Source organism: Ovis aries, chromosome 12, assembly GCF_016772045.2.
Source record: "Ovis aries strain OAR_USU_Benz2616 breed Rambouillet chromosome 12, ARS-UI_Ramb_v3.0, whole genome shotgun sequence".
NCBI lineage: Eukaryota > Metazoa > Chordata > Mammalia > Artiodactyla > Bovidae > Ovis > Ovis aries.
Genome location: NC_056065.1, coordinates 59,942,954 through 59,967,484, shown reverse-complemented (window position 1 = coordinate 59,967,484; position 24,531 = coordinate 59,942,954). Strand labels below are relative to the sequence as shown.

The 24,531-nt window shown below is 39.8% G+C and overlaps 1 protein-coding gene across 4 annotated transcripts in view; it reads left to right on the top strand.

Annotated features, from left to right (window-relative positions):
• Nucleotides 1-454: 454 nt before the first annotated feature.
• The window catches only part of ABL2 (ABL proto-oncogene 2, non-receptor tyrosine kinase), a 101,799-nt gene continuing 77,722 nt past the window's right edge, over nt 455-24,531 (top strand). For 2 of the 4 annotated variants that reach the window (XM_060396639.1, XM_060396638.1), the window contains exons 1-2: nt 455-878; nt 9,324-9,386. In XM_060396639.1, the coding sequence (XP_060252622.1) occupies nt 722-878; nt 9,324-9,386 (220 nt within the window). In that variant the 5' untranslated portion in view covers nt 455-721. The remainder of the gene's footprint in view (nt 879-9,323; nt 9,387-24,531) is intronic. The other 2 variants (XM_027975916.3, XM_027975915.3) reach the window with 1 other exon arrangement.

Genomic DNA, 24,531 nt, shown 5'->3' with positions numbered 1-24,531 from the left:
CAGGGTATTTTAGACAGCCTCACCTGGATAGCAAGCACCAAACTTCTTGTGCTTTTCCGTCCCAGCTGAGTCGGCTAAAGAACTGTGCACCTGGGGCGCTCAGCGCAACTGATTGATTTGACAGGTGGAGGAGTGACAGGGAAACCTTTAAACCGACCGACCCCCCAAAAGGCGGTAAGCGCGTTGAACCGAACTTGGGAGGGGTCGGCTAAGGCGGATTCGGACGTGGGAGGCCGAGCCGCCGCGAAGGAACAGAAGGACCTGAAGCAGCTGTAGACGTGCCAAAGAGGTGGGTACCTGGGGTGGTGGCGGGGGTGGCCCCACCCTGAGAGGAGGCGGGGGCGCGCGGGAGGGGCGGGGCCGCCGGGAAGCCCGCCCTCTGAGTAGCGGAGATGACTGGTCGGGTTGCGGGCAGGAGACGCTCTGTCCCACGCTCTCCCAGTGCTCGGTGGTTTAAAGATGGCGGCGGCGGCAGTAGCGGCAGCATTGGGGGCGCGGAGCCGCGGGATGGGAAGGGAAAAGGAGAACCTGTGAGGCGTCGGGAGGCGGCGCGGCGCCTGCTGTGAGGAGTCGGGTGCGGAGCCGCAGGCGGCCGGACCGCTCAGGGCCGGGGCCTGGGTTGGGAAGGAGAGGCCGGAGCAGCGCCTGGAACCCCGAGGCCGGAGCCGAGGAGGAATGTGACCAGGGGTCGTCGGGGGCGCGGGAGTAAGCGAGCGCAGGGATGGGGCAGCAGGTGGGCCGCGTCGGGGAGGCTCCGGGGCTTCAGCAGTCGCAACCCCGCGGGATCCGGGGCAGCAGCGCAGCCAGGCCCTCCGGTCGCAGGCGGGACTTGGTGGGGCGTACCGCAGAGGCCGGCTTCAATATCTTCACCCAGCATGGTGAGTGTGTCCGGGAGCCGGCGTGAGGACGTGGGGGAGGCCGGAGGTGGAGTTGGGGCGGGGTGGGAGGCAGACAGGCAGCCCTAGGGGGTCGAGCGGGTGGAGGGGTGCCCGAGAGTGGGGGCGGAATCGGCTGCCATCTGGGCCAGTCACGGGAGGCGAGTCACACCCCTCCCCCTTCCCGTCTCCAGCCTGGCTGGCAGCTCCCGGGGGCGGAGGAGGAAAGAGAAGTGGTCTTAGGGATCTTGGATGGACTGTCGTCTACACTGGACACGACTGTGCGGCTCGCGGGGGACGGTGCATGGTATCCTCAGGGGAGAGGAGACTGAGGGAGGTGTGAGCTTAATCCAGGTGTTAGCATAAATCGCTTGTTATCGAAGGGACCGTGAATTGTGCCTCGAGGGGTTGGTAAATAGGAACTGAATCTCAGGACGTAGTGTCCTGTGAAGTAGACGAACAAGCCAGGCAATGAGCGGTGTTAGGATAGTGAACAGTGCTCTGAAATCCCCTTCTATGGGAAAGGTAAGGATAGTAACTCAGCATTTGAATTTTTTTTTTTTCCCCAAAGTGGAAATTAAGGGTTTTGCCAGACCATCCTCTGTTCTGCTCCTTTTGAAGTGAAAGTGAAGTGGCTCAGTGGTGTCCGACTCTTTGCGACCCTATGGACTGTAGCCTACCAGGCTTCTCAGTCCATGGGATTTTCCAGGCAAGAGTACTGGAGTAGGTTGCCATTTCCTTCTCCAGGGGATCTTCCCGACCCAGGGATCGAACCCGGGTCTCCCACATTTGTAGGCAGATGCTTTACTCTCTGAGCCACCAGGGAAGCCCTTGGTGGGGCTTTTGAGTAGGACACAATTCTGAAATGGCTGGCAGGGGTTTGATGATGGTGGGCATAGTTAGGACTTTGGGTAGGAACAAGTTTTTCTGCCAATCATGTGTACATGTATACAAACATATATCCTCTCTATGGTCTGGAACCTATTACTTTGGCCTCATATAAAGGTATTTTTAAGTGGTCGCCAACTCCAGTTTTTAATATCTCTTGATCATACAATACTCCAAGAATTTATGTATAATATACTTGTCCTACTATACTAATGTGTAATGTACAGATGTACACAGAAGCAGAATTTAAGAAAGGATGAGATGAAAAAATAAATATAACGAGTTCTAATATATTATTTCCTGCAGTCCAGGGAAGAATGGACTTTTTGGTACTCTTCTTAGCTGCACCCACACCTTTTGAGGTCATTTGTCTAAAGGAAGAAGGGAAAAAAAAAACTGACCTTCATGGAGTTGAGATACCCTAAAATCTGAGGGAGGCTGAAGAAATAGATGTGACTTCTATATAAAGGACTGGATAGTTGAGGTTGGCTGAGCAGCAGCAAACTGGACTTTCACTGAAGAGGCATAAGGAAAATAGAAAAGAGGGTGTTCTTTTCTGCTTAGTGTAGGGAAGAAGAGGAAGGAAATGTGAACTGTTCCTTAGAAATGGAGTTTTGGAGGAAGTTAAGACAAATGGTCTTATGCAGAGAAAGAGATGGTGAGTTGTATCAGAGTTCTGGGTTTGGACTTTGTGAACAAGCTGAGTTTCTTAATGGAAGAGAGAGAGGTGATTTGGGCCATTCGAGTGTTATATGTCTACTATTAAAGATGCTAGTGAGCCTCTCTTCCAGAGATATGAACATTTTATGAAGGTGCCATATAAGTTAGTCTTTATTGAAATCACTTCCTGCATTGCAGGAGGAAAGAATGGGTAAATAGTTTTCAGGGAAGAAATTATCTAAGTAGCTTTGCATTATGGAAGGTGTTCAGTTCAGTTCAGTCGCTCAGTCATGTCCGACTCTTTGTGACCCCGTGAATCACAGCACGCCAGGCCTCCCTGTCCATCACCATCTCTCGGAGTTCACTCAGACTCACGTCCATCAAGTCCGTGATGCCATCCAGCCATCTCATCCTCGGTCGTCCCCTTCTCCTCCTGCCCACAATCCCTCCCAGCATCAGAGTCTTTTCCAATGAGTCAACTCTTCTCATGAGGTGGCCAAAGTACTGGAGTTTCAGCTTTAGCATCATTCCTTCCAAAGAAATCCCAGGGTTGATCTCCTTCAGAATGGACTGGTTGGATCTCCTTGCAGTCCAAAGGACTCTCAAGAGTCTTCTCCAACACCACAGTTCAAAAGCATCAATTCTTCGGCGCTCAGCCTTCTTCACAGTGTTAGTATGTATTAAACTTCGCCTGGTAGGCAGTGGTGATCCTCTTTGTTTAGTCTCTATTCAAGACCTAAGATTTTCTGAGGAGGCGGAGGTCATGAAGAAGGGAATAGGAAGAGATTTTGAAGGGTGGATAGAATTTGGATCTATGGAGCAAGAAAAAGGGCAGGCTGTGCAGGAGAAACAACTTAAGTGTGGACAATTGAAATGAACTTATTTTGTTGATGAAATAGTGAGCAGACATCTGTCATGAATGAAGTAAATCTTCCAGGAGTGAATCCTTGGACAAAAATTGCAGGAATCAAGTTTTGATCCTGGCTTCACCTGGCTGGGTGATTTAGCTGCTTAACTGTCTTTGGGTTTCTGGTTAAATGTTAGATTAGATGATCTCTAAGGTACCTTCTGACTCTTAAGATATTATGATTCTAATTGAGAAGCAGTGGGAAGAAAACTTTGATTACGTTGGGTTATGGACTGAGTTATCGAAAATGTGGCAGAGGAGTTTATATCTTTTCACTTGATTTGCTAGTAAATAGGATATGTAAAGAAACCTAAGTATGAGGTGCTCAGAGACTTGGCCTTGAGTGGCGGCAATGAAAACAGGTGGGGTGAGCTTGAGAGATACTTCATTCAACAAACAAGTTTTTTGAGCACCTATTATGTACTGAACTCTGGGGATGCTGCTGTGAACATAACAAGGTCCCTGTCCTTTGTGGATTTTAAGGATCTGATCCTAAGGATCAGATCTTTATGATCTGATGTAGAGGATGAAGGAGAGAGATGACTCTGGAATACTTAAGGTTATGAACTGGAGCCATTCTGTCTGGATTTGAAACCAGACTTGACTGCTTATTATCTGTAACCCTGGGCAAGTTATTTAACCTTTTTGTGCCTTGGATTCTTCATTTGTAAAATGAGGATAATAAGAATACCTGGTAATAATAGTACCTAGATTAATGAGTTAATATATGCAAGGCACTTAGAATATGCTTGGCATGTAGTAAGGGCTGCATATGTTTTGGTCTGGCCATTACTCCTCCTCCTATTATTAAAAATAAGGATGAATCAAAGACAAAAGATTTTGAAATTGGTTTTATTGACAAGTTTGGAAGTTAGAAGTTGATTGAAAAGATGGGAACATGGTAAGTTTGTTGCCAGAGACTAGTATGTAAAGAATAGAATTGGCAAATAATACCTAAACAAAGGAGAAGTGAGTACTATTTTTAGACAGATGGGGTATTTATAAACTTCTAAAGCTCAGAGTTTCTCAACTTCTGCAGTATTGACATTTTGAGGTGGATAATCCTTTGTTATGGGAGCTGTCCTGTGCTTTGTAATGTGTTTAACATCATTCTTGGCGTCTACTAACTAGATGCCAGTAGCACCTCTTACTGGTAATCCCCACCCTCTCCTGTTGTAACAACCAGAAATGTTTCCAGACACTGCTAGATTGCCCCTAGGTGAGAACCAGTGCTTAGAAACACATGATAAATTCTGGTTTGAATGAATAAATTGAGTTAGCTTCAGAACCTTCTTAGTGGACCTATTGTTTGACATTTACACACAAAACCTGGCAACTAGTGTGCAAATCACTGTCTTGAATTTCAGTATTGATGTATTAGCACATAATTTCATATATGAAAGCTAGGCCTGACAGACTATTGCGTTTACATGTAGGTTTCAATGTAGATTAAATATTGTATGTAGTCAGAAATGTATGTACGTTATAGAAATGCTTTATCAGAGTCCATGATTTTTTGGTATTTTCTCATTGAAAATGAGAATAGTGTTTTTTATTAAAATGTAAGTTGTTATAATAACTTGCCAAAAAAGCTTTTTGTGAATGTAATGTAGAAGGAATAAAAATAGTTGGGCTGTTTTTGGTATGAAAGAGGTGAGTGCTGTGACTTTCCTGAACTCTGTTATTGAAACTTTTCTGTGAGCTGACATTTCATGATCGGTAATCTAGGGTTGAATACTTTCGTTGTCTTTTTAATATCTGACATACCTCACAACAATTGAGTGATTTCACTTCAGCTTTACTTTCTTCTCTCACTCGTTTGCTGTAAATGCTATTAAAAATAAACCTTAAGTTGTGAAGTTTTGAATAATAAAATTGTCCCCTTTTTAAATCAAACTCATCATTTTAAGTGGTCTCATTTACTTATTTAGGATCTGTAGTTCGTGTTTTAATATTGCAGAATGAAAGACGTAGGCACCACAGGTCGAAAATGATGCACTAGAAAAGAACAGGAAGGCTGTTTGCAAGGGAATTTTAATTATGGTGACCTAGTATAGTGGTCACTGATTCTTACGAGAACTAATCTTTTAAAAGTAAGTCAGCTGTTACATTTTTATTAACCTCCATATCTATGTAAGATACAAGTATATAGTTGTGTATGTGTGTATTTTTAGAAAAGTAACAATAATTTGTGGCACAGATTCTTTTATTACAGCCCAGTTGACAGTAAGGTCACAGTAAGGTTTTGAAATCTGAAGTTTCTCCTTAAGGGTCTTCAACCTGCTTTAATAAGGAAATAAAAGCCAAACAAAAGAAAAACCAGTATCTTTACCCCTTCCTATCCCTATACTGTATCGTTGTTTTCTTTCCTCTCTTCACTCTGTTCTATCAATATCAGTAATGATGATGATAATTTATATTTGTGTAGTTTTTTAAAGAGCTTATGAACACCTTTTATGTCTTTTATCTCATTTTGATCTTTACAATTATAATTGACCCTTGAGCTACACAGGTTTGAACTTTGAGAGTCCACATGTAGGCAGATTTTTTTCAATAAATATGTACTATAGTTTTATTGTGAGAGGTTGGATCCACAGATGCCAGCCCCCGATGTGGAGGACCCACCTGGTAAAGTTATAAGTGGATTTTGACTTCTTGGAGGGTAGGCACTCCAACCCCCAAGTTGTTCAAGGGTGAACTGTACTCTGAAATAGGTGAGCACAGATACTAATCTTCCCATTTTATAGATGCAGAGTAAAGAGAATTGAGTGACTTCCCAAGTATTTCAGCACACAGCTCTTTAAGATATGGTGCTGAAACTCAAGCCTTTGTCTCCACATCTTGCCATTGTGTAGAGATTTAAAGAACTTAAGTTTTAAAATTAGAGTTGGATTCAGATGTTGCCGTGTCTTACACTAGTAAATGGTTATAACTCCAACCTCAACAGTTGAATTAAATAATAAAATTTTGTAAGGCTCGTAAGTAATAAATAGTAGTTTTGTTGTTGGCACTGTTATTTACCTCAAAATGATTGTGAAAATTACAAGTCTCATGAAAATGTTGTAAGCTATCGTAAAGCATTCTGAAGTGTAGAATTGTCTTAGCATTTACATTTTAAATCTGTTTTCTCTAAGTCTATTTTTCTCTCAAGCTACTCTTGGTTATTATTAAGGGACTTTAAGAAAGCAGCAGAAAGATAGGGAAATTTTGGAACTCTGAAATCACCTTAGGCCTGCCTTCCTTGGGGTTAAATGTTATCCTCTTAGGATGATTGGTTTTATGGTTCTTTCTTACTCTTTTTGTACTGGTGTTTTTCTTCCTTCAGAGAAGTTGAACCAGAAATACAAGCCAAGGCAAATGTAAAGTTTAGGTTGAGACCTAATTTTAAGCTGGCACATTTATTTGCTAGTTAGTATATAATCACTTTTTATGTTGTAATGACCTTCATTTAACATCCTTTAAGACCTGTTTGTGTCTCCTTACTTAATGTTAACCTCATGAATCTTAACAGGTTTCTCCTGCAATAGATAAATTTGAAGTTTCACTGTTGATACTTCACCTAATTATATAGAGCTGGTCTCAAACTTTTGTGTGGAGACCCAGATTGCTGGGTCCCACTCTGAGTTTCTTATTTAGGTCCGAGGTGGGCTTTGAGCATTTGCATTTCTAACAAATTTCCGGTGTTGCTGGATGCTGCTGGTTGGGGCCCCACGTTGGGAAGTGTTGGTAATGTGAGAGTAAGAGGAGTGGGGGATCAAAAGCAGTTCAAAGATTGTCCGTTGTCAGAGGGCGTAGTGTATTGACCCTTCTACTTAAAATTGGTTTATAAATCCCTTTGTTCCAAGTCTGGTGTCTGCATGCAAGTGTCCACTGGTCTTATACCACCTTTTTGTGTCAGGAAAAGATGCTTTGGCCTCAGCCTTTTTTTTTTTTGGTTAATCTCTAAAAGTTTATATGTTGAAATTTTGTTGAGAGATGCACTTTTGAAAGAATTTTGTGTCAGGAAAAATGGAGGGAAGAGACATCGGGTTCTGCTGACAGACCTAGAGTGGGCCCTAGTCCCTGGAAGAAGCCGTGAAGAAATAATTGCCACTTATTGAGTGCTGCTGTGTGGCAAGCATGTTCTAAGTACTTAATATCAGGGTGGGTTTTTTTTTTCCCCACTTAAACTCCATAAAATCCTGCTTGTCCAAATTGAAAAAGATTAGAGGCCAAAGACGGGATACCTATTTGTGATTCTATAGTTATGGTATAATGGTGCCTAGTTTCCTTTCGAGGTTTGTGTTTATGTACATATGTATTTGTATGTGTGTGTATATGGGAAGATTATTAGTTTTTTCTTTTTACCCCATCTCTCTTGAGACCAGTGATGAGGTTTTCAGCATGGTAGACCGGGGTTGGGCTTCCCAAGTGGCTCAGTGGTAAAGAATCCACCTGCCAGTGCAGGAGACGAGGATTCGATTCCTGGGTCAGGAGGATCCCCTAGAGAAGGGAATGGCAACCGATCCCAGTATTCTTGCCTGGAAAATCTGAGGAACAGAGGAGTCTGGCAGGGGGTCGCAGGGTCGGATATGACTGAACACACAGGAAACCAGCATTGGATCTGTATATTGACTCTGTGACTGCGGATTGAGACTTGGGTATCCTGATCTAACACAGGGAGCAGGAGGCAATCACAGGGCAGTTTGAAACCTCATGATAATGTTGAACTACTGGCCTAACCTCTAGATTTAGTATTACTAACAGTTTCTTATTTAAAGACTGACACCCCCACCCCCGTTGATAGATTATACCTTTCCTTTTCTCTTTGTATTGGTATGTTTATAGCCACTTAAAGTGATCTGTTTATCATTGCAATATGCAACTTACAAGGATGTTTCTCCTTTTTAGGTAATGTGACAATCTTTTTGAAAAAATTAATGTGATATTCCAGAGTATTTTCTATATTTCTATGTTCAGTTAATAGTAATTGCCTGTGTTAATGTTGCAAAGAAAATTTTAGGTACAATTTAAGCAGAATTGCTGTCTCAAAGAATGATGCTGCTTTAGATACTGATGAAGACTGATGAAACAGTTAAAAAACTAGTCTTGTTTTGTGTGTCTATGTGTGGAGAAGTACATATTTTGTATAATAACTCTTGGTTATTAATCTCTGCATTTTGGGGTTGAGAGCATAACTTTAGTCTATAAATTTGTGATTAGTATACTAATTATAGTGATTTCTCAGTTCAGTTATTTTCAATTGAACTTTCACTCAAATGTACAGATTAATATACCCATTAAATATAATACCATGCCAAGTATAATTTTGGTTGCTTATAAAAAGAACTCTATCGAGCCTTTTCTGTCTCTTTGCTTCATGGTATAAATGTGCTGAGTCTATGGTGGTGGTACTTCAGGCCCTTCTGTAGTGAACTCTGCCAGTATTGGCTTTTGATCCAGCAGAACACAAAGCTCACCAGCAGGCCCAGGCAATTTATATTCCCTGACTTGCTTTCCAAGGAAAGGGAGGGTCTAGAAACCTTTCAGTTGATGTGGTCAAGGTTAAAGAAAATGTTCTGTTCTGGCTTAATATACAGTATGTACACAGACAATTTTGTTAACATATTCCTTTCTCTATGCTAATTCCAGCAAATTAAAATAATACTTAGTTAGGACTAAAGAGTGCCACTTAGCATCTTGTGGTTCCAAGTAGTTACCAAGAAAACATTTTCTAAAACTAACAGTGCTAACCGGCACAATTCTTATCACCCATCTGTTTCTTATGGGGAAGAAAGGTTGATACTTGAAAGTTTTTGTTATATTAGCTTGCTTTTATTTTGAAGTTTGCATTTTTAATTGTATGAAAATCTGTAAAGAGGTACGTGTGCGTGCTTAGTCGCTTAGTTGTGTCTGACTCTTTGTGACCCCATGTACTATAATGTGCCAGACTCTTCTGTTTGTGGGATTTCCCAGGCAAGAATACTGAAGTGGGTTGCCGTTTCCTTCTCCAGGGGATCTTCCCATCTCAGGAATTGAACCTGTGTCTCCTGCATTGACAGTTGGATACTTTACCAGTGAGTCACCGGGGAAGCCTATATATAGTACATATATCTAAAGCATATATAGGTGTTACTTCACACTGTTACTTCTCTGTGTTTTGCAGAAAGAAATGTCATTTGTGACTAGCATCTAGAATAAAGCGTGCAATTTATTGTTTATGTATGCACTGAGGAAGATATTAAGTTTGGTAAATACATTCCTAATGTTGACAATTCATAGTCACAGTGCTACATCAGTAGTTGAGACCTCTGAGCATTGATTTTTGGTAAATGTGAACCTTTTTGCTGTGAAAAAGATGTGTTCTGTGGATACTACAGAGCAGTTCCAGATTCTCTCCAGGTTGCATTGGGACTTGTGTTTAGCTTCTGAATCAATATATGTATTTTTAATTTTGATAATCCATTAGCTAACTCTAAGACCAGATTCCTGTGCTATGTTTAATTCTGTGAAACTGAGATTTAACTTTTAAGGAGGTATGAGGAAAGAATATTTTCTTTGACAAATACGTATTTTTATCAGAAGTTAACTTTCTGATACCAATAAACTCTGGTCTCTTCACAGAAATAGAAATAAAATGTGAAGAAAGCATTTTTTAAAAGGAAGTATTTCAAATATACAGAAAAGTTCATATAGCAGAATGTCCAGGTACCCATCACCTCGATTTAACAATTGTTAGTTATGTTACATTAAAAAAAATTATAGAGACAGTTGAATACGCTTTTCAGACCTTCTCAAACCTATTCTTCTCTCCTTATCCTGAGGTTAACACTACGCTGATGGTGTTTATCCTTCCCTTCCACATAGTTGGATTTTATTCCACTTGTAATTATCTAGAGAGTGTATGTGTGTGTGAACTCCAGTTTGTAACTTTGTATGTTTGAAAATTAACATAAATGCTATGCCAGACATATCATCTTGCAGCTTTACTTTTTATCCTGTGTGATTCTGAGATATATCCGTGTTGAAACAATATAGTTCAGTATTCCATTGTATACCACAGTTTATTCAGTTTTCATATTGATGGTAGGTTGTTGCCAGTTTTGCATAAAATAGATGGTTGGAGCTGCTATTTGTTCTGACCAGAAAGCTCTTTTTAGTTATTTTTAATCAGAGAAATATATGCGGACAGTTTATAAATAGTCAAAGAATATGACAAGTTTTGGCAGGGGTGGGAACAGCCCCATCCCTCTTCCCAAGTCGGCAATGTCCAGTATGGCAGCTACTACCCACGTGTGACTTCAGTAAATGTTCTTCGTCCTAACTGAGAAGAGCTATGTTAAAATAACACTACATTTTGAAAACTCAGTATGTAAACAAGAATACAAAATATCACATCAATATTTTTATGTTCATTACATGTTGACATGATAGTGTTTTATATGCCAGATTAAATAGATTATTAAAATTTAATGATTAAAAAATTTAGCTTCGCTGCCATAATATGTAAAATGACATATTTTTGCTTACATTTGTGGCTTCCATTTCTGTTGGACAGTCTTGCTTTAAATGATAAGCTCTATGAGAGCAGGAACTTGATCTTGCCCACCACGAGAGCAGTGACAGGCACAAAGCTGATGCTCGATAAATTTAAATGAGTTGATGCATTCAGCAGGTAGAGAGAGGCTTTTTCTTTTTGCATTGTTCACTTAGGGTGCTTTGAATTTTCTTTGCAGTTACTGATTGGTATAAAAGTTACTTTGAATTTGGCTTCATTATGCAGTGTATGTTTTTCCTTTTACTACCCTATTTTTAGCTTAACTACACTTTCAAGTCTTAGGATATCATAATGTTTTCATTCTGTCTTTATCATTATATTTTTAATTTTCTATTTTGAAGTGAAGTGAAAGTTGCTCAGTTGTGTCTGACTCTTTGTGACCCCATGAACTATATAGTCCATGGAATTCTCCAGGCCAGAATACTGGAATGGGTGGTCTTTCCCTCCTCTGGGGGATCTTCCCAAGCTAGGGATCGAACTCAGGTCTCCCACATTGCAGGCGGATTCTTTACCAGCTGAGCCACAAGGGAAGTTAACCCTGTTGTTTGGGAAAATTCTAATGGATTTGTAAATTCTTTGATTTAATTATTTCAAGTTACCGGTTTCTTGAGATTATTAGGTGTCTTCAGAGAGAAAAGTCATCTTGGCCATGGCGTGTGTCAGGATGGCTTTAGCTCTGTTAAATTTTCTACCAAGCTGTTACTTTTTCAAGTCTGGGGTCGTGGTTATCCTTTTATATTTATCTGTTTATTCTTTTTTCTTAGCATATAAAATCTTTTTATTTTAAAAATTCTTCCTCTTTTTTTTCTTCTAGCTTATTGGGATATAATTAACATAATAATGTATAAGTTTAAGGTACATATACAGCTGTTGATACTTTTATGTATTGTAATATGATTACCATTATAGCATTATCTAACAATACTTCCATCAAGTCACATGATTATTATTTCTTTTTTGTGGTGAGAACATGTAAAATCTACTCTTAGCAATTTTCAAATATATAGTATGGTATTATTATAATCACTATGCTGCTGTATATTAGATCTTCAAAACTTGTTAATTTTATAACTGGAAGTTCGTACCCTTTGACCAGTGTCTCCTCATGCCCCTACTTCTTAAGGCCCTGTTAACCATCACTTGCGTGTCTGAGTGCAGCTTTTTTAGATTTCCACATGTAAGTGATATCATATAATATTTGCCTTTTTCTGTTTGGACTTATTTCACTTAGTGTAATGCCCTCAAAATTCATGCAAGTTGTTGCAAATGTCAAGGTTTCCTTCTTTCTCATGGCTGAAGTATTCTATTGTGTGAATATATATACACCCGTATTTATCCATTCATCTCTTGATGGACACTTAGGTTGTATTCTGTCTTGGCTCTTGTGACTAATGCTTAGTGAACATGGGAGTGCAGATGTACCTTCAAAATCTTGTTTTCAGTTCCTTTGGATATAAACCCAGAAGTCAGGTCATTGGCTCATATGGGGCTTCCGTTTTTAGTTTTTTGAGGAACCTCTATACTGTTTTCTGTGGTGGTTGCACCAGTTTACATTGCCGCTAACAGTGCAGAACAGCTCCTTTTTCTCCACATTCTTGTCAATCCTTGATGTCTCTTGAGCTTTTTTTGGTGGTGTTTTTCCCCCTTCTTTGGTTAAATGATAGCCATTCTAACCAGAATGGGGTGATAGCTCTTTGTGGTTTTGATTTGCATTTCCCTGGTGACAGTGATGTTGAGCACCTTTTCATATACCTATTGGCCACTTGTATGTCTCCTTTGAAAAAGTGTGTATTCAGATTCTCTGCCCATTTTTAATTTCTTTCTTTCTTTCCTCCTTTTTTGGCCTCATGGTGCAGTTTGTGGGATCTTAGTTCCAGGGATTGAGGCCATGCGCTCATCAGTGAAGCACAAAGTGCTAACCACTGGGACCACCAGGGAATTCCCTGCCCATTTTCAGTTTTTCTACTTTCTTTCCTTTTTTGGTTGCGCTGCATGCATGTTATTGCATGTGGGCTTTCTCTGGTTGCAGAGAGTAGGTGCCACCCTCTGGTTGTGGTGCACGGGCTTCTCACGGAGGTGGCTTCTCTTGTTGTGGAGCACAGACCAGTTTCAGTAGTTGCAGTGCCCGGGCTCATTAGTTAAGGCAAGTAGTTGTGGCACCAGTGGCTTAGTTGCTCTGAGGCATGTAGAATCTTCCTGGACGAGAGATTGAGCCTTTGTTCCCTGCATTGCCAGGTGGATTCTCATCCTCTGTGCCACCAGGGAAGGCCTCTGCCCATCTTTTAATTGAACTGTTTTTATGCTATTGAGTTCTATAAAATTCTTGCTCCTAAAGATTAAGAGCTTGGTACATAGATGCTTGAGAAGTCTGTCTTAAATGATTATTTCTCAATTTTTGTGTAATGCACCATGTGTCTGTGGTTTTTGGTTGTCCTTTTAGTTTAGGAAATTTTGACTCTTTTCGCTGGTTTCCACATTATTTGTCCTATTTTCCCTGTTTTCCTTATATTTATAGATTAGTCCTTATTGATCTTTTTTCAATACCTCACCATTTTTTTTTACTATTATAAAGTTTCATCAAATTTATTTTTTATTTACTTATGTTGGACTATAGGTATTACATACTCTCTGTAGTTACTTTTCCCTTAGCAGTTTTCTGTGGGTAATATGTGTGAGTAGGACTCTTGGTTACAAGTGGGAAAGACCAACTGCAGATTATGTAATACACAGAAAATTTGTGTGGAGATAGTGGAGACTCAAGGACAGGAATGTAGTTAGGCCGGCCCAGAAACAGGAAGTGGAAGGCTGCTAAAATCTCAGGCAATATTTATTTATTCTGTCTCTTATTTTGTCTTCTGTTTGCTCACTTTATTATCTCTTAGACATTTAATTCATACCACAATTTCCTTTTTTTTTTTCGGTAATCTTTTCTGGTCAAAAGCATGGTCCATATTAAACTAATACTTCTTAGTCTCAGTTACAGATTCTCAGAATTAGAATCACCACTGTGATTGGTGGTCAGATCACCTCTGTAACATTGACATTTTAGGCTGAATGATCCTTTGTGGAAGTTGTCCTGTGCATTGAATTTAGCAGTGTCTTTGGCCCTATCAGCTAAACAGTAGCACTCACCATCTAACTGTAACAACCAAAAAATGTCTCTAGATACTGCCAAAATTCCCTTGGAGGTAAAATCACCCCTGATTGAGAACTCTGATCTAGAGCGTAATTTGACTGCTCTGGGCCTACCACTGTGTGAGAAGGATGTTTCAGAAAAGCCTTGTGAGCTAGACAGGTCCTCAAAATGTCTGAAAAGTATTTCCAGTTTTTTGTAGCAACTATGAATTTAACACTGTTTTTCACTATTTTAGGTGTTTTTTTTTTAAAATATTTTTTCTCATTTAAAGTATTTACTATTAATATGGTTCTTACTAAAATCTTAAACTGGCACTGTAGAACTTGATGTTTTGGTCATTACTCTGAATCTCTGAATTTCTCAATCTCCTGCTGATTTGTTTCTTTTCCTTGAGGGTGAGTGTATATATCTGTGAGGATGTTGGTTGTTTTAAGATAAAATTTATGAATTTGGTAGCCAGATAGGCATAGGTAGAATATACTTTTTTTGGGGGGGGAAGGGGACGCCGCACAGCTTGCATGATCTTAGTTCCCTTGTCAGGGATTTAAATCTGGAGTTCTAACCACTGGACTGCCAGGGAATTTCAGTACTTTGATGTATTTAATTTACAAGTAGATAAACTAATGCTTAGGTACATGAAACAAGTTGATCGTGGACTTGTAGCTTAGTAGAAGAGCACAAAAAATTAGGGTCTAGTTTTTATTATCTTTCTAGGTTTAGTTTCTAGTTAATCTTTGCTTTTGGTAGTATTATTTATGTAATAATATTCAGTATTTACGTGCCAAACTCCATGCTTCAGATGTTATCCAATTAGTCCTTGGCGAATAATGAAAACAGGTCTCATAGTAAGACATGTCTCACTCTTAATGCTATTCTCCTAACCATGGTGCTTTAATAGTAACCTAAAAGCACTGGGAAAGGATTGGGTGCTTGTGTCCCAGACCCTTTATTCTATGATATCACTTAGTCCTCAACACAACCTTGGAAGCTATACATATTTCCTGGTTTTACATATAAAGGCATTTAGCTGAGAGGGAGTAAGTATCTTACTTACCTTAAGGCCACATAACTGATAGGAAGCAGAGCCTGACTTAACTTTTGTGGTTTTCTCAAGTTTCTGCTGCATGTAGGGGGAAATACTCTTATACTGATGCTCCATTGTCTTCACAGAGCTTTCATGATAATAAAATAGAAGGAAAAATACAGTATAATGTGTATAGTTCACTTTATTAAGGATTAACACATATTACCATTTTGTTTATTTTGAGACTAGCCTTCGTGTACTTGTTTGTGCCTCCTTAGGTATTTTATAGAATTGAGTTTAAAAGAAATACTAATAAAAGAGCTAGATAATTACTGTTAACAGGAAAACAGTTTTTTAAAAAAAATCATATTTAAGAGATTATTATTTATCCTACCAGGAATGACTTTTTGTTTGCTCCCTCATTTGATATAAACAGTTTTCACACTTTGTAGTTCTTGAAGCTTTTGGATTTTCTAGTTGAGTGCTTTCGATTATAACAGCAGTCAGTGCCATTTATAAGTATGCTGTTAATATTGTGGTTGCTGGTGTTAGACTATGTAGGTTTAAATCCTGGATTAAATTTATGATTTAACATACCAATATTTTGATGTGAGTGGAAAATAAATAGCTTGCTGGGGTAATACATAGTTTCTAAGGTCTCTTAGGGTTCTGAATTTTTATATGTATCTGTTTCCTCATCTGTAAAATAGTCATGTGAAATAGTCCCTGCCTCATAGAGTTATGAGAATTATTATATGTAAAATCCTCAGAGGGTATGTGATAAATCTTAAGTCGTCAAAAATTGGGTTTCCCTGGTGGCTCAGATGGTAAAGAATCTGCCTGCAATGCAGGAGACTTGAGTTTGATCCCTAGGCTGGGACCTGGTGGGCTGCAGTCCATGGGGTCGCGAAGAGTCGGACACGACTGAGAGACTCCACTTTCACTTTTCACTTTCAGGCATTGGAGAAGGAAATGGCAACCCACTCCAGTGTTCTTGCCTGGAGAATCCCAGGGACGGGGGAGCCTGGTGGGCTGCCGTCTATGGGGTCGCACAGAGTTGGACATGACTGAAGTGACAGCAGTAGCGGCAGCAGGCTGGGAAGATCCTCTGGAGGAGGGTGTGGCAACCCACTCCAGTGTTCTTGCCTGGAGAATCCCAGGGACGGGGGAGCCTGGCGGGCTACAGTCCATGGAGTTACAAAGAGTCGAACACGACTGAGTGACTAAGCATAGCATAGTATGTTTTTTTAAAGTTGCCTTTCTAACATGTTTGTTGGTTAATGTACTTAACAATTATGGTAATGTTAAGACTGAGATAATTTTGATACCTTAATACCAAGCAGTATATTATATTTAGGTTTCTTCTGTGTCTAAGTGTAATTCTCAGATTTCAGTGCTTCTGAATATATAGGTAAGTATAATGTATAGTTTTATTTTGGTACAGTTGTCAGCATTCTGATTGGATATTTCTAGCTCTTCAGTTAGATCAGTCTTTCTTTCCTCTTTCACAGAGGGCACTTCGAAAGTATCCTGAAATGCCTTCTCATTCACATGAATAGAATAGTTGTAGGGTCCTTAAGAAAAAAAAAGAAGAAATGGTGACGCGGTGGAGTGAACGCCAGTGGAAGCATGTGCTGTATGTGGGTTCTCTGGGGATCGTGACACTCCATTGATGGGAATCATTGTAGATCTGGGCCTAATGGAAACTGGAGCTAGTAAACCATTAGAAATCAAGACTGCATACTCCATCTTTCTCTTTTAGGAGCTGTAAGGTTTTGACAGCGTTTTTTTGCTCTGTACATCTGTTCGGTTTTTCTTTCTTCCAGCTGGCTTTCTCTGTTTCAGCTTGTGGTATACGGAGTGTAATGGCTGCTCAGCTTCTTCATCATGACAGCTCTCAGTGTATTCTTTTGGCATTTATCCCTGCTGCTGAATGGCTCAGTCTTTTTCTCCTGTAAAATTTAAGTCATTTATTTATTTACTGAATGCTCAGTACCTTTGTATAGTTCAGAAATCAAGTGGTGCAAAAGTGTTTCTGAGACCACATTTTCTTTGGCCAGTCAGATTTTGGCAATCCAGACCAGTTTCTTGTGTATACTTTCAGAGGTACGTGTGTGTGTGTGCGTGTGTGTGTATGCGTGCATGCATGTATGTGTATCCCCCCAGTCCTTATTTTCTTTAAGACCAATGGAAGCATATTGTGTAGACTGTTTTGCATCTCACTCCTACCCCTCCTGCTTAGTTTGCGTTAGAGATTCTTCCATGTTAATAAATAAAGAACTTGCCTTTTTTTTTTTTGATGCATGGCTTTTCATTGTATGGATGAATTATTTGTTTTCAAACGGTACTGTAGTGAAAAATATTTATCATTTTAAACATATGCTAAGAATAGCTATAGAATAAAAGCCTTGAATTGGAATTGCTGACAGGATATAGGGATTTCAGAATAGCCACTTATTGAATAACTGTCTTTATCTCTTTGTATACTAAAATTCTGTGTGCATTTGGTTTTGTTTCTGGATTTTCTGTTCTTTCTGATTTGCCTCATTATGTGTCAGTATCACACTGTTTTAATTATTATGTTTTTATGATGTGCGTTATAGCATGGTGGTTAATAATATATAGACTTTTGTGCTAAACTGCCTTGCTTTAAACCTTTACTTCCTTAGCTGTGTGATCTTGGGCAAGTTACTTAATATCCCTGTAATTCAGTGTCCTTATTTGTAAAATAGAGATGATAATACCTATCTAATAAGGTTGTTATAAAGAATAAATGAATTAATAAAGTGCTTAGGAGTAATGTTTGCATGTTATTAGTGCTATGTAAGTATTAGCTCTTTATTGTTTCTACCATCCAGTCTGGCTAGTTCATTTCTCTGTATTTGCAGAATATTACTGGCTATTCCTCCTTGCTTATTATTATTATTTTTTTGTATTAACTTTAGAGTCAGTCGGTTTGTCTAGTTAGGATAGAATAGGTTATGGGTTAGTAACAATAGCTCCTCCCCACCCCAGTCTTAGGGGATTAACATGTCAAAAGTTTGTCATTCACACTACCTGTTCAGTGAAGATCACTGTGTGTATTGGGGCAGGGGGTCTTGGCAGAGGTGGGAGAGGGATTCTGCCTGTTTGGAGCTTCCCTGGTGGCTCAGACAGTAAAGCGTCTGCCTGTAGTGCAGGAGACCTGGGTTTGATCCCTGGGTTGGGAAGGTCCTCTGGAGAAGGAAATGACAACCCACTCCAGAACAGAACATGTGTCCCATGGATGGAGGAGCCTGATAGGCTACAGTCCATGGGGTTGCAAAGAGTTGGACATGACTGAGTGACTTCACTTTTGTCACCCAGAGACCCAGGCTGACAGTCTTACACCATCACTCTAGAATGCTGGCAGTTGCGTTGCAGAGGGAAGCAGAGATTGTTAAATCAAGTGCTAGTGGAAACTTTAAAAACCAGAAGAGGCATACATCATTTCTTATATTTCATTGACCAGAGCAAGTCGTTTGTCATCACATCATGCCGTGGGGATGAGGAAGGTACAGTTTTGCTATGTGCCTGGGAAGATGGAAAGCAATAATTAACTACCTTAGTTTGCTCTCTTGGTTGCTAAGTATTCCGTTATTCTTTGTGTTATATGCAACACACTTTTTGTTATTTAGTCGCTAAGTCGTGTCCGACTCTTTTGCAACCCCATGGACTATAGCCCGCCAAGCTCCTCTGTCCATGGGATTTCCTAGGCAAGAAAATAATGCAACACGCTAAGCCATTCCTTTAGAGAGAAGACCCGAATTCTATCAAGTAACTATGCTGAGCTCAAAATCTTTAATCTCTGAGTCTCAGGGGAGTTTCCTTTAGTCCAGACAGATGTGAATAAAAGATGTTATCAGCTGGTCTGTTAGAAAAGCATCTTAGTATCTTCTTAGGCTCTTTGGTTGTGAGAATGGAGATGTAAAAAGAACTTCCACTTTCAACTCTATATATGTCTATATTATTTGACAAAATTTTTTATAGTTAGCAGGTACTGTGTAAAGAGAAATATCTTAAAGACAACCTACCACAAAAGAATCCTCTTACATTCTAAGAGCTGGACTGTAATGTAAGACTTATTCTAGCCCACTGTGCTTTCCAGTGTACCAAGCTGTCTCTGTTAATGCATGGACTTTGGTGTTAGAGCTTTTTAACAATAATATGAATGTAGTTTTTGTTGTTGTTATTTGCAATGAATACAGAAAGGAGAAAAGTTTACTTTGAGGAGGGTAATTTTGGGGAAGATAATGAGAGTGAAGAATGATCTAAGACAGTTCCCTGTGTTATTTGTACAGGCATAAAATTTTCATTTATTACAGAGATCTTGCTTCATCTTTAAACTAGAAAAGGGGGTGAAAAGCCATGTATTTACTACTCATTTCCTTAATTTCTCTAAGGGGAAAGGAAAAAAATTAGTTGTTTTTTTTTTTTTTTTTAACTGTAAAAGTGGCATATTTCATTATAGAAAAGAAAGAACATGAGCAAAAAGTAAAACAAACCCCAAACCTACCTTCCTGTTCTGGAGTGTATCCTTTTAAACTTTGTTTTCATAGTTTGTGTTGTTAACTAAAAAGTATATAAAACGTGTGTGTTTAGTCACTCAGTTGTATCTGACTGTTTTTTTTTTTTTTTAATTTTTAGTTTTTTATTTTTTAAATTTTAAAATCTTTAATTCTTACATGCATTCCCAAACATGAACCCCCTCCCACCTCCCTCCCCAGAACATCTTTCTGGGTCATCCCCATGCACCAGCCCCAAGCATGCTGCATCCTGCGTCAGACATAGACTGGCAATTCAATTCACATGAGTATCTGACTCTTTTGTGACCCCATGAACTGTAGTCCACCAGGCTTTTCTGTCCATGGGGTTTCCCAGGCAAGAATATAGGAGTGGGTTGCCATTTCCTTCTCTAGTGAATCTTCCCGACCTAGGGATAGAACCTGGGTTTCGTGCATTGGCAGGCAGATTCTGTACCACTGAGCCACAAGGAAAACTGTGTATAAAACATTCATGAAGTTTTTTTTGTTAATTATTTTTTTTACTTTATATATTTCAAAACTTGTAAATTTGTTTCTCTTTCTTGAACTTTGTTTTATTTATCCTCATTACATTATTTAACTTTCATGCTTTCGTCTTAGATTTTTGTTATTCCTGTTTCTTTAGATAAGTTCTTCATTGAAGCCCTCTTATGTGTTCTTTGGAGCTCATATTAAGTATATTTAAGGCCAGGAAACATTAATGGGAGAGACTAGAGAAAAAAGCAGAAGGCATTTCAGCAACTATTTTGGGGTACTGATCAGGATACAGATCAGTCACTAAATCACTTACAGTCCAGCGTTGCCTAATTTGCTGATATAAACCAAAACTAAGAAAGTGTAACTTTCTATATGTGCATTTAAAAACCTTTCCCCTTTTTAAGCTGAAGTAAGGTATTCCTGTGGTCTTAATTTTACTTTGAATAGCACATACTTATATGAGGAACTCGCTCGAAAATAAAAGTGTGGAGGAGGACAGGAAGGTTATGTTCTATTCCCTTTAAAATGTCATAAGTCGTTTAACTTCTTTCAAGAAGGAAGCGTGGGTTTACTGTCTAGTTTTTAGATGATGATTTATAAAAGAATGGAGAAGGCAATGGAGCACTCCTACAGGGTTAACAGCTAACTTGCAGCTAATTTGTTACTATACATAGCAATGTGTAGAAATGTAATGGAACTGAGGCTTCCTTTTTTCTTTTCCTTTTTAAAGTATTACAGTTTACTGGGTCTGTTGCAGTATAAACAATAATATCAAATTGCATTGAATAATTTTATCCCAGTGTGCTAAGATTTAATTGTCTTAAGTCTTAAAAGGATTTTTTTCTCATAAATATTCTCCTTTAGGATAGATACAGAATTTAATCATAACATTGTGTATCTAGTATACTTGTGGCTTGTGAAAGAATTTTAGAAGTTGGGCATAGGTAGCTGATAAGTTATTAAAAAATACAAATCTCAGGAAAGGAAATTTTAGTTAAAATGATAGGAAATGGGGACATATTTTGGATAGAAAGCAGGGATTGCCGAAAACAAAACAGCAAAACATTGTTTCTAAAGAGAACATCTAAGTGGTACAGAAAAAACTGAACATAGCCGACTTGAGATGATAATCCTTAGAACCCCCTGCTTACAAGGTTGGCTCTTGACTGGCGTCTGGTGACTTGGATTTTGAGAGGGTTTATTTCCACCATTCCCAGAACTGTGAAGAGTAGTTCACTGTCTAAACTGTTAGCACAAACAATGTGGTTTATGCTAAACACCTACTTTTCTTCTGGGAGTCCTACGAAGTAGGTAGAGGGTGTCTGCGTGACCAGTCCTAAGAAAAACCTTGGATACCGAACCTCTAAGGAGCTTATTGGGAGAAGGCAATGGCACCCCACTCCAGTACTCTTGCCTGGAAAATCCCATGGACAGAGGAGCCTGGTAGGCTGCAGTCTGCGGGGTCGCTAAGAGTCAGACACGACTGAGCAACTTCACTTTTACTTTTCACTTTAATGCATTGGAGAAGGAAATGGCAACCCACGCCAGTGTTCTTGCCTGGAGAATCCCAGGACGGGGGAGCCTGGTGGGCTGCTGTCTATGGGGTCACACAGAGTCGAACACGACTGAAGCGACTGAGCAGCAAGGAGCTTATTACTTTGTGGACAGTATTTTCACGTATTGTTAAAACTCATGACTGGAAGAAGCGTGTGTCTTTTGTGACTCCCCTGGGAGAAGACTCTTGGAAACTTGTCCCTGGTTTCCTGCCTCCTTCACTCCATCTGACTTTTCCCTTTGTTGATTTAGCTCTGTATCCATTCACTTCAATAAATCATTACTATAAGCACAACTGTGTGCTGAGTCATCCTTGTGAATCATTGAACCTGGGAGTGATCTTGGGTACCACTGCCCACCCTCCAACACAGCAGTGGATCCGAGAAATTTAAACTGGATTGTACCGTGCTCATGGAAAAAGCTTCTACATGGAAGCGAGCAATAATGTCATCTTTTTTTTTTTTTTTTTAATGTCTAAATAGGGCTTCCCCGGTGGCTCAGTGGTAAAGAATCCGCCTGCCAGTGCAGGAGACGTGGATTTGATCCCTGGGTCAGGAGGATCCCCTGGGGAAGGAAGTGGCAACCCACGCCAGTGTTCTTACCTGGAAAATCCCATGGACAGAGGAACCTGTGGGGTCACAAAGAGTTGGACACTGAACAACTGAGCACACATGTCTAAATAAATAAGTGAAATTAAAAGTAATTTGGGGGTCTGCAGGAGAGGGAAAAAACTCAATCTATGATTGAGAAACTTCTGTCCAAGGTTCTATTATTGGGAAAATGGATCTTGATGGCAGGCTGTCTGCTAAGGTTCTGTACCTCATAGAAATTTTATTCTAAAAGGAGAGCTTAAAATGAGACAAGTATGATGCAATGCACTATGATATAAAAAGCACAGGGATTTTGGAGCTAGACAGATTTCAGTCAGAATTGTGGTTTATTAATTGTGTGAATTGTTTGAACTTGCTTATTTCCTCATTATAAAATGAGGATGACAATACTTGCTGTGTGGGTGGCTTGACTGTTAAACAAGATAATGTATACAAATCTTCTACCACTATGTGTTGCACATAAATGACTTTAAAAATTGTTAGTCTTTTTCTGTTTTTCAAGATTTAGAGAGATTGGAGAAATTTAAAGGGGAGAAAGGAGAGAGTGAAGTGAAAGGTGAAGTTTGTTTTTCTCTTCTTATTGGTTTGATGGGAAATTGGGTAGGAAGGTTAGTGAGGAGAGAAGAATCATTAAGTTTTAGAACATGGAATTTTAAATTTATCTTCAGAATCACCCAGGAACTTTTTATAGTTTAAAAACTAAGAATATTTTAAGTGCAAACTCAAGCAGGGATGAGGGGAGGCATAGCAACTCGATGAATGTGTTTCTGTACCTTTGTGGTGAGAGTGTTATGAATTAGTTGACACTCGAGTGTTAGCAAGTTTCAGTAACTGATTAAACACATCCAGTCTCTCTCTAATCTCTCGTGATGAATACTCCCTGGTGATAATGGGACAGTTTTGACTAATGTATAGGCATGATTTCCTATTAGAATTTTTAGAACCAGTGTTTAGAAATAATGGCATCTTAAAATAGAATTGTGTAATTCTGGTATATATGTGTTTTTGTTCTTTTTATAACTTTATTTTGAAAGTTATGATTATAGAATAATTACAAGAAAAAATGAACTCTTTTGCTCTTTGCGCTGTTCCTCTTGTTGCTAATGTTTTCTGTTTTTTTTTTTTTTAATCATTTACTTTTGGATGTGCTGGACCCTCACTGCTGCTCAGGCCTTCCTCCAGTTGTGGAGAGTGGGGGCTACTCTCCAGCTGTGGTGCTCGGGCTTCTCACTGAGGTGATTTCTCTTATTGTGGAGCACGGGCTCCAGGGCACACAGGCTTCAGGGGTTACGACACATAGGTTCAGTAGTTGCGCAGGCTCATTAGTTGTGGCACATGGGCTTAGTTGCTCCGTGCATGTGGGATCTTCCCGGATCAGGGCTCGAACCTGTGTCTTCTGCATTGGCAGGCAGACTCTTTACCACTGAGCGACCAGGGAAGCCCATCCCAGGTTGTTAATGTTATATCTCGCGTGTTTTATTATATTGCCTCCTTCCTTTTCTGCCTTTTCCTCCTTTGCTTCCTCTGCTTAACTAGAAGTGTAACTAAAATATTAAAAAGAAAAAAATGTGTTCTTGCTAAACCAAGGAAAAACACCCTGCCTGGTAATTTGGATAGGTACATTAGATTAAGAGTTAGTTCACTGTAATATGATAATGGGGGCTTCCCCAGTGGCGCAGTGGTAAACAATCCTGGCAGTGCAGGAGCTGCAGGTTCAGCCCCTGGGTCAGGAAGATCCCCTGGAGAAGGAAATGGCAACCCACTCTAGTATTCTTACCTGGAAAATCCCATAGAGGGAGGAGGCTGGTCAGCTAGAGCCCATGGGGTTGCAAAGAGCCAGACGCGTCTGAAGTGACTGAGGACAGCACAGCCGTCGTAATAGATGTGAGGTGCTAATGTCACTGTGGTTTCAGTTTGCACTTACCTAGTGATTAATGATGTTGAGCATCTTTGCATGTGCTTATTGTTCATTTATATATCTTCTGAGGAGAAATGTCTATTCAAGTCTTTTGCCCAAAAATAAAGCAGGTGTTTTTGTTGAATTGTTGGCCTTTTTTAAAAAATATACTTACTTACTTATTTTTGGCTGCACTGGATCTTGGTTGCTGCGCATGGGCTTTTTGTAGTTGTGGCGGGTGGGGGCCACTCTTCGTTGTGATGTGTGGAGTTTTCATTGCGGTGTCTTCTCTTGTTGCAGAGTGTAGGCTCAGTAGTTGCGCCGTGTGGGCTTAGTTGCTCCAGGGCATCTGGGATCTTCCCAGGCCAGGTATTGAACCTCTGTCCCCTGTGTTGACAGGTGG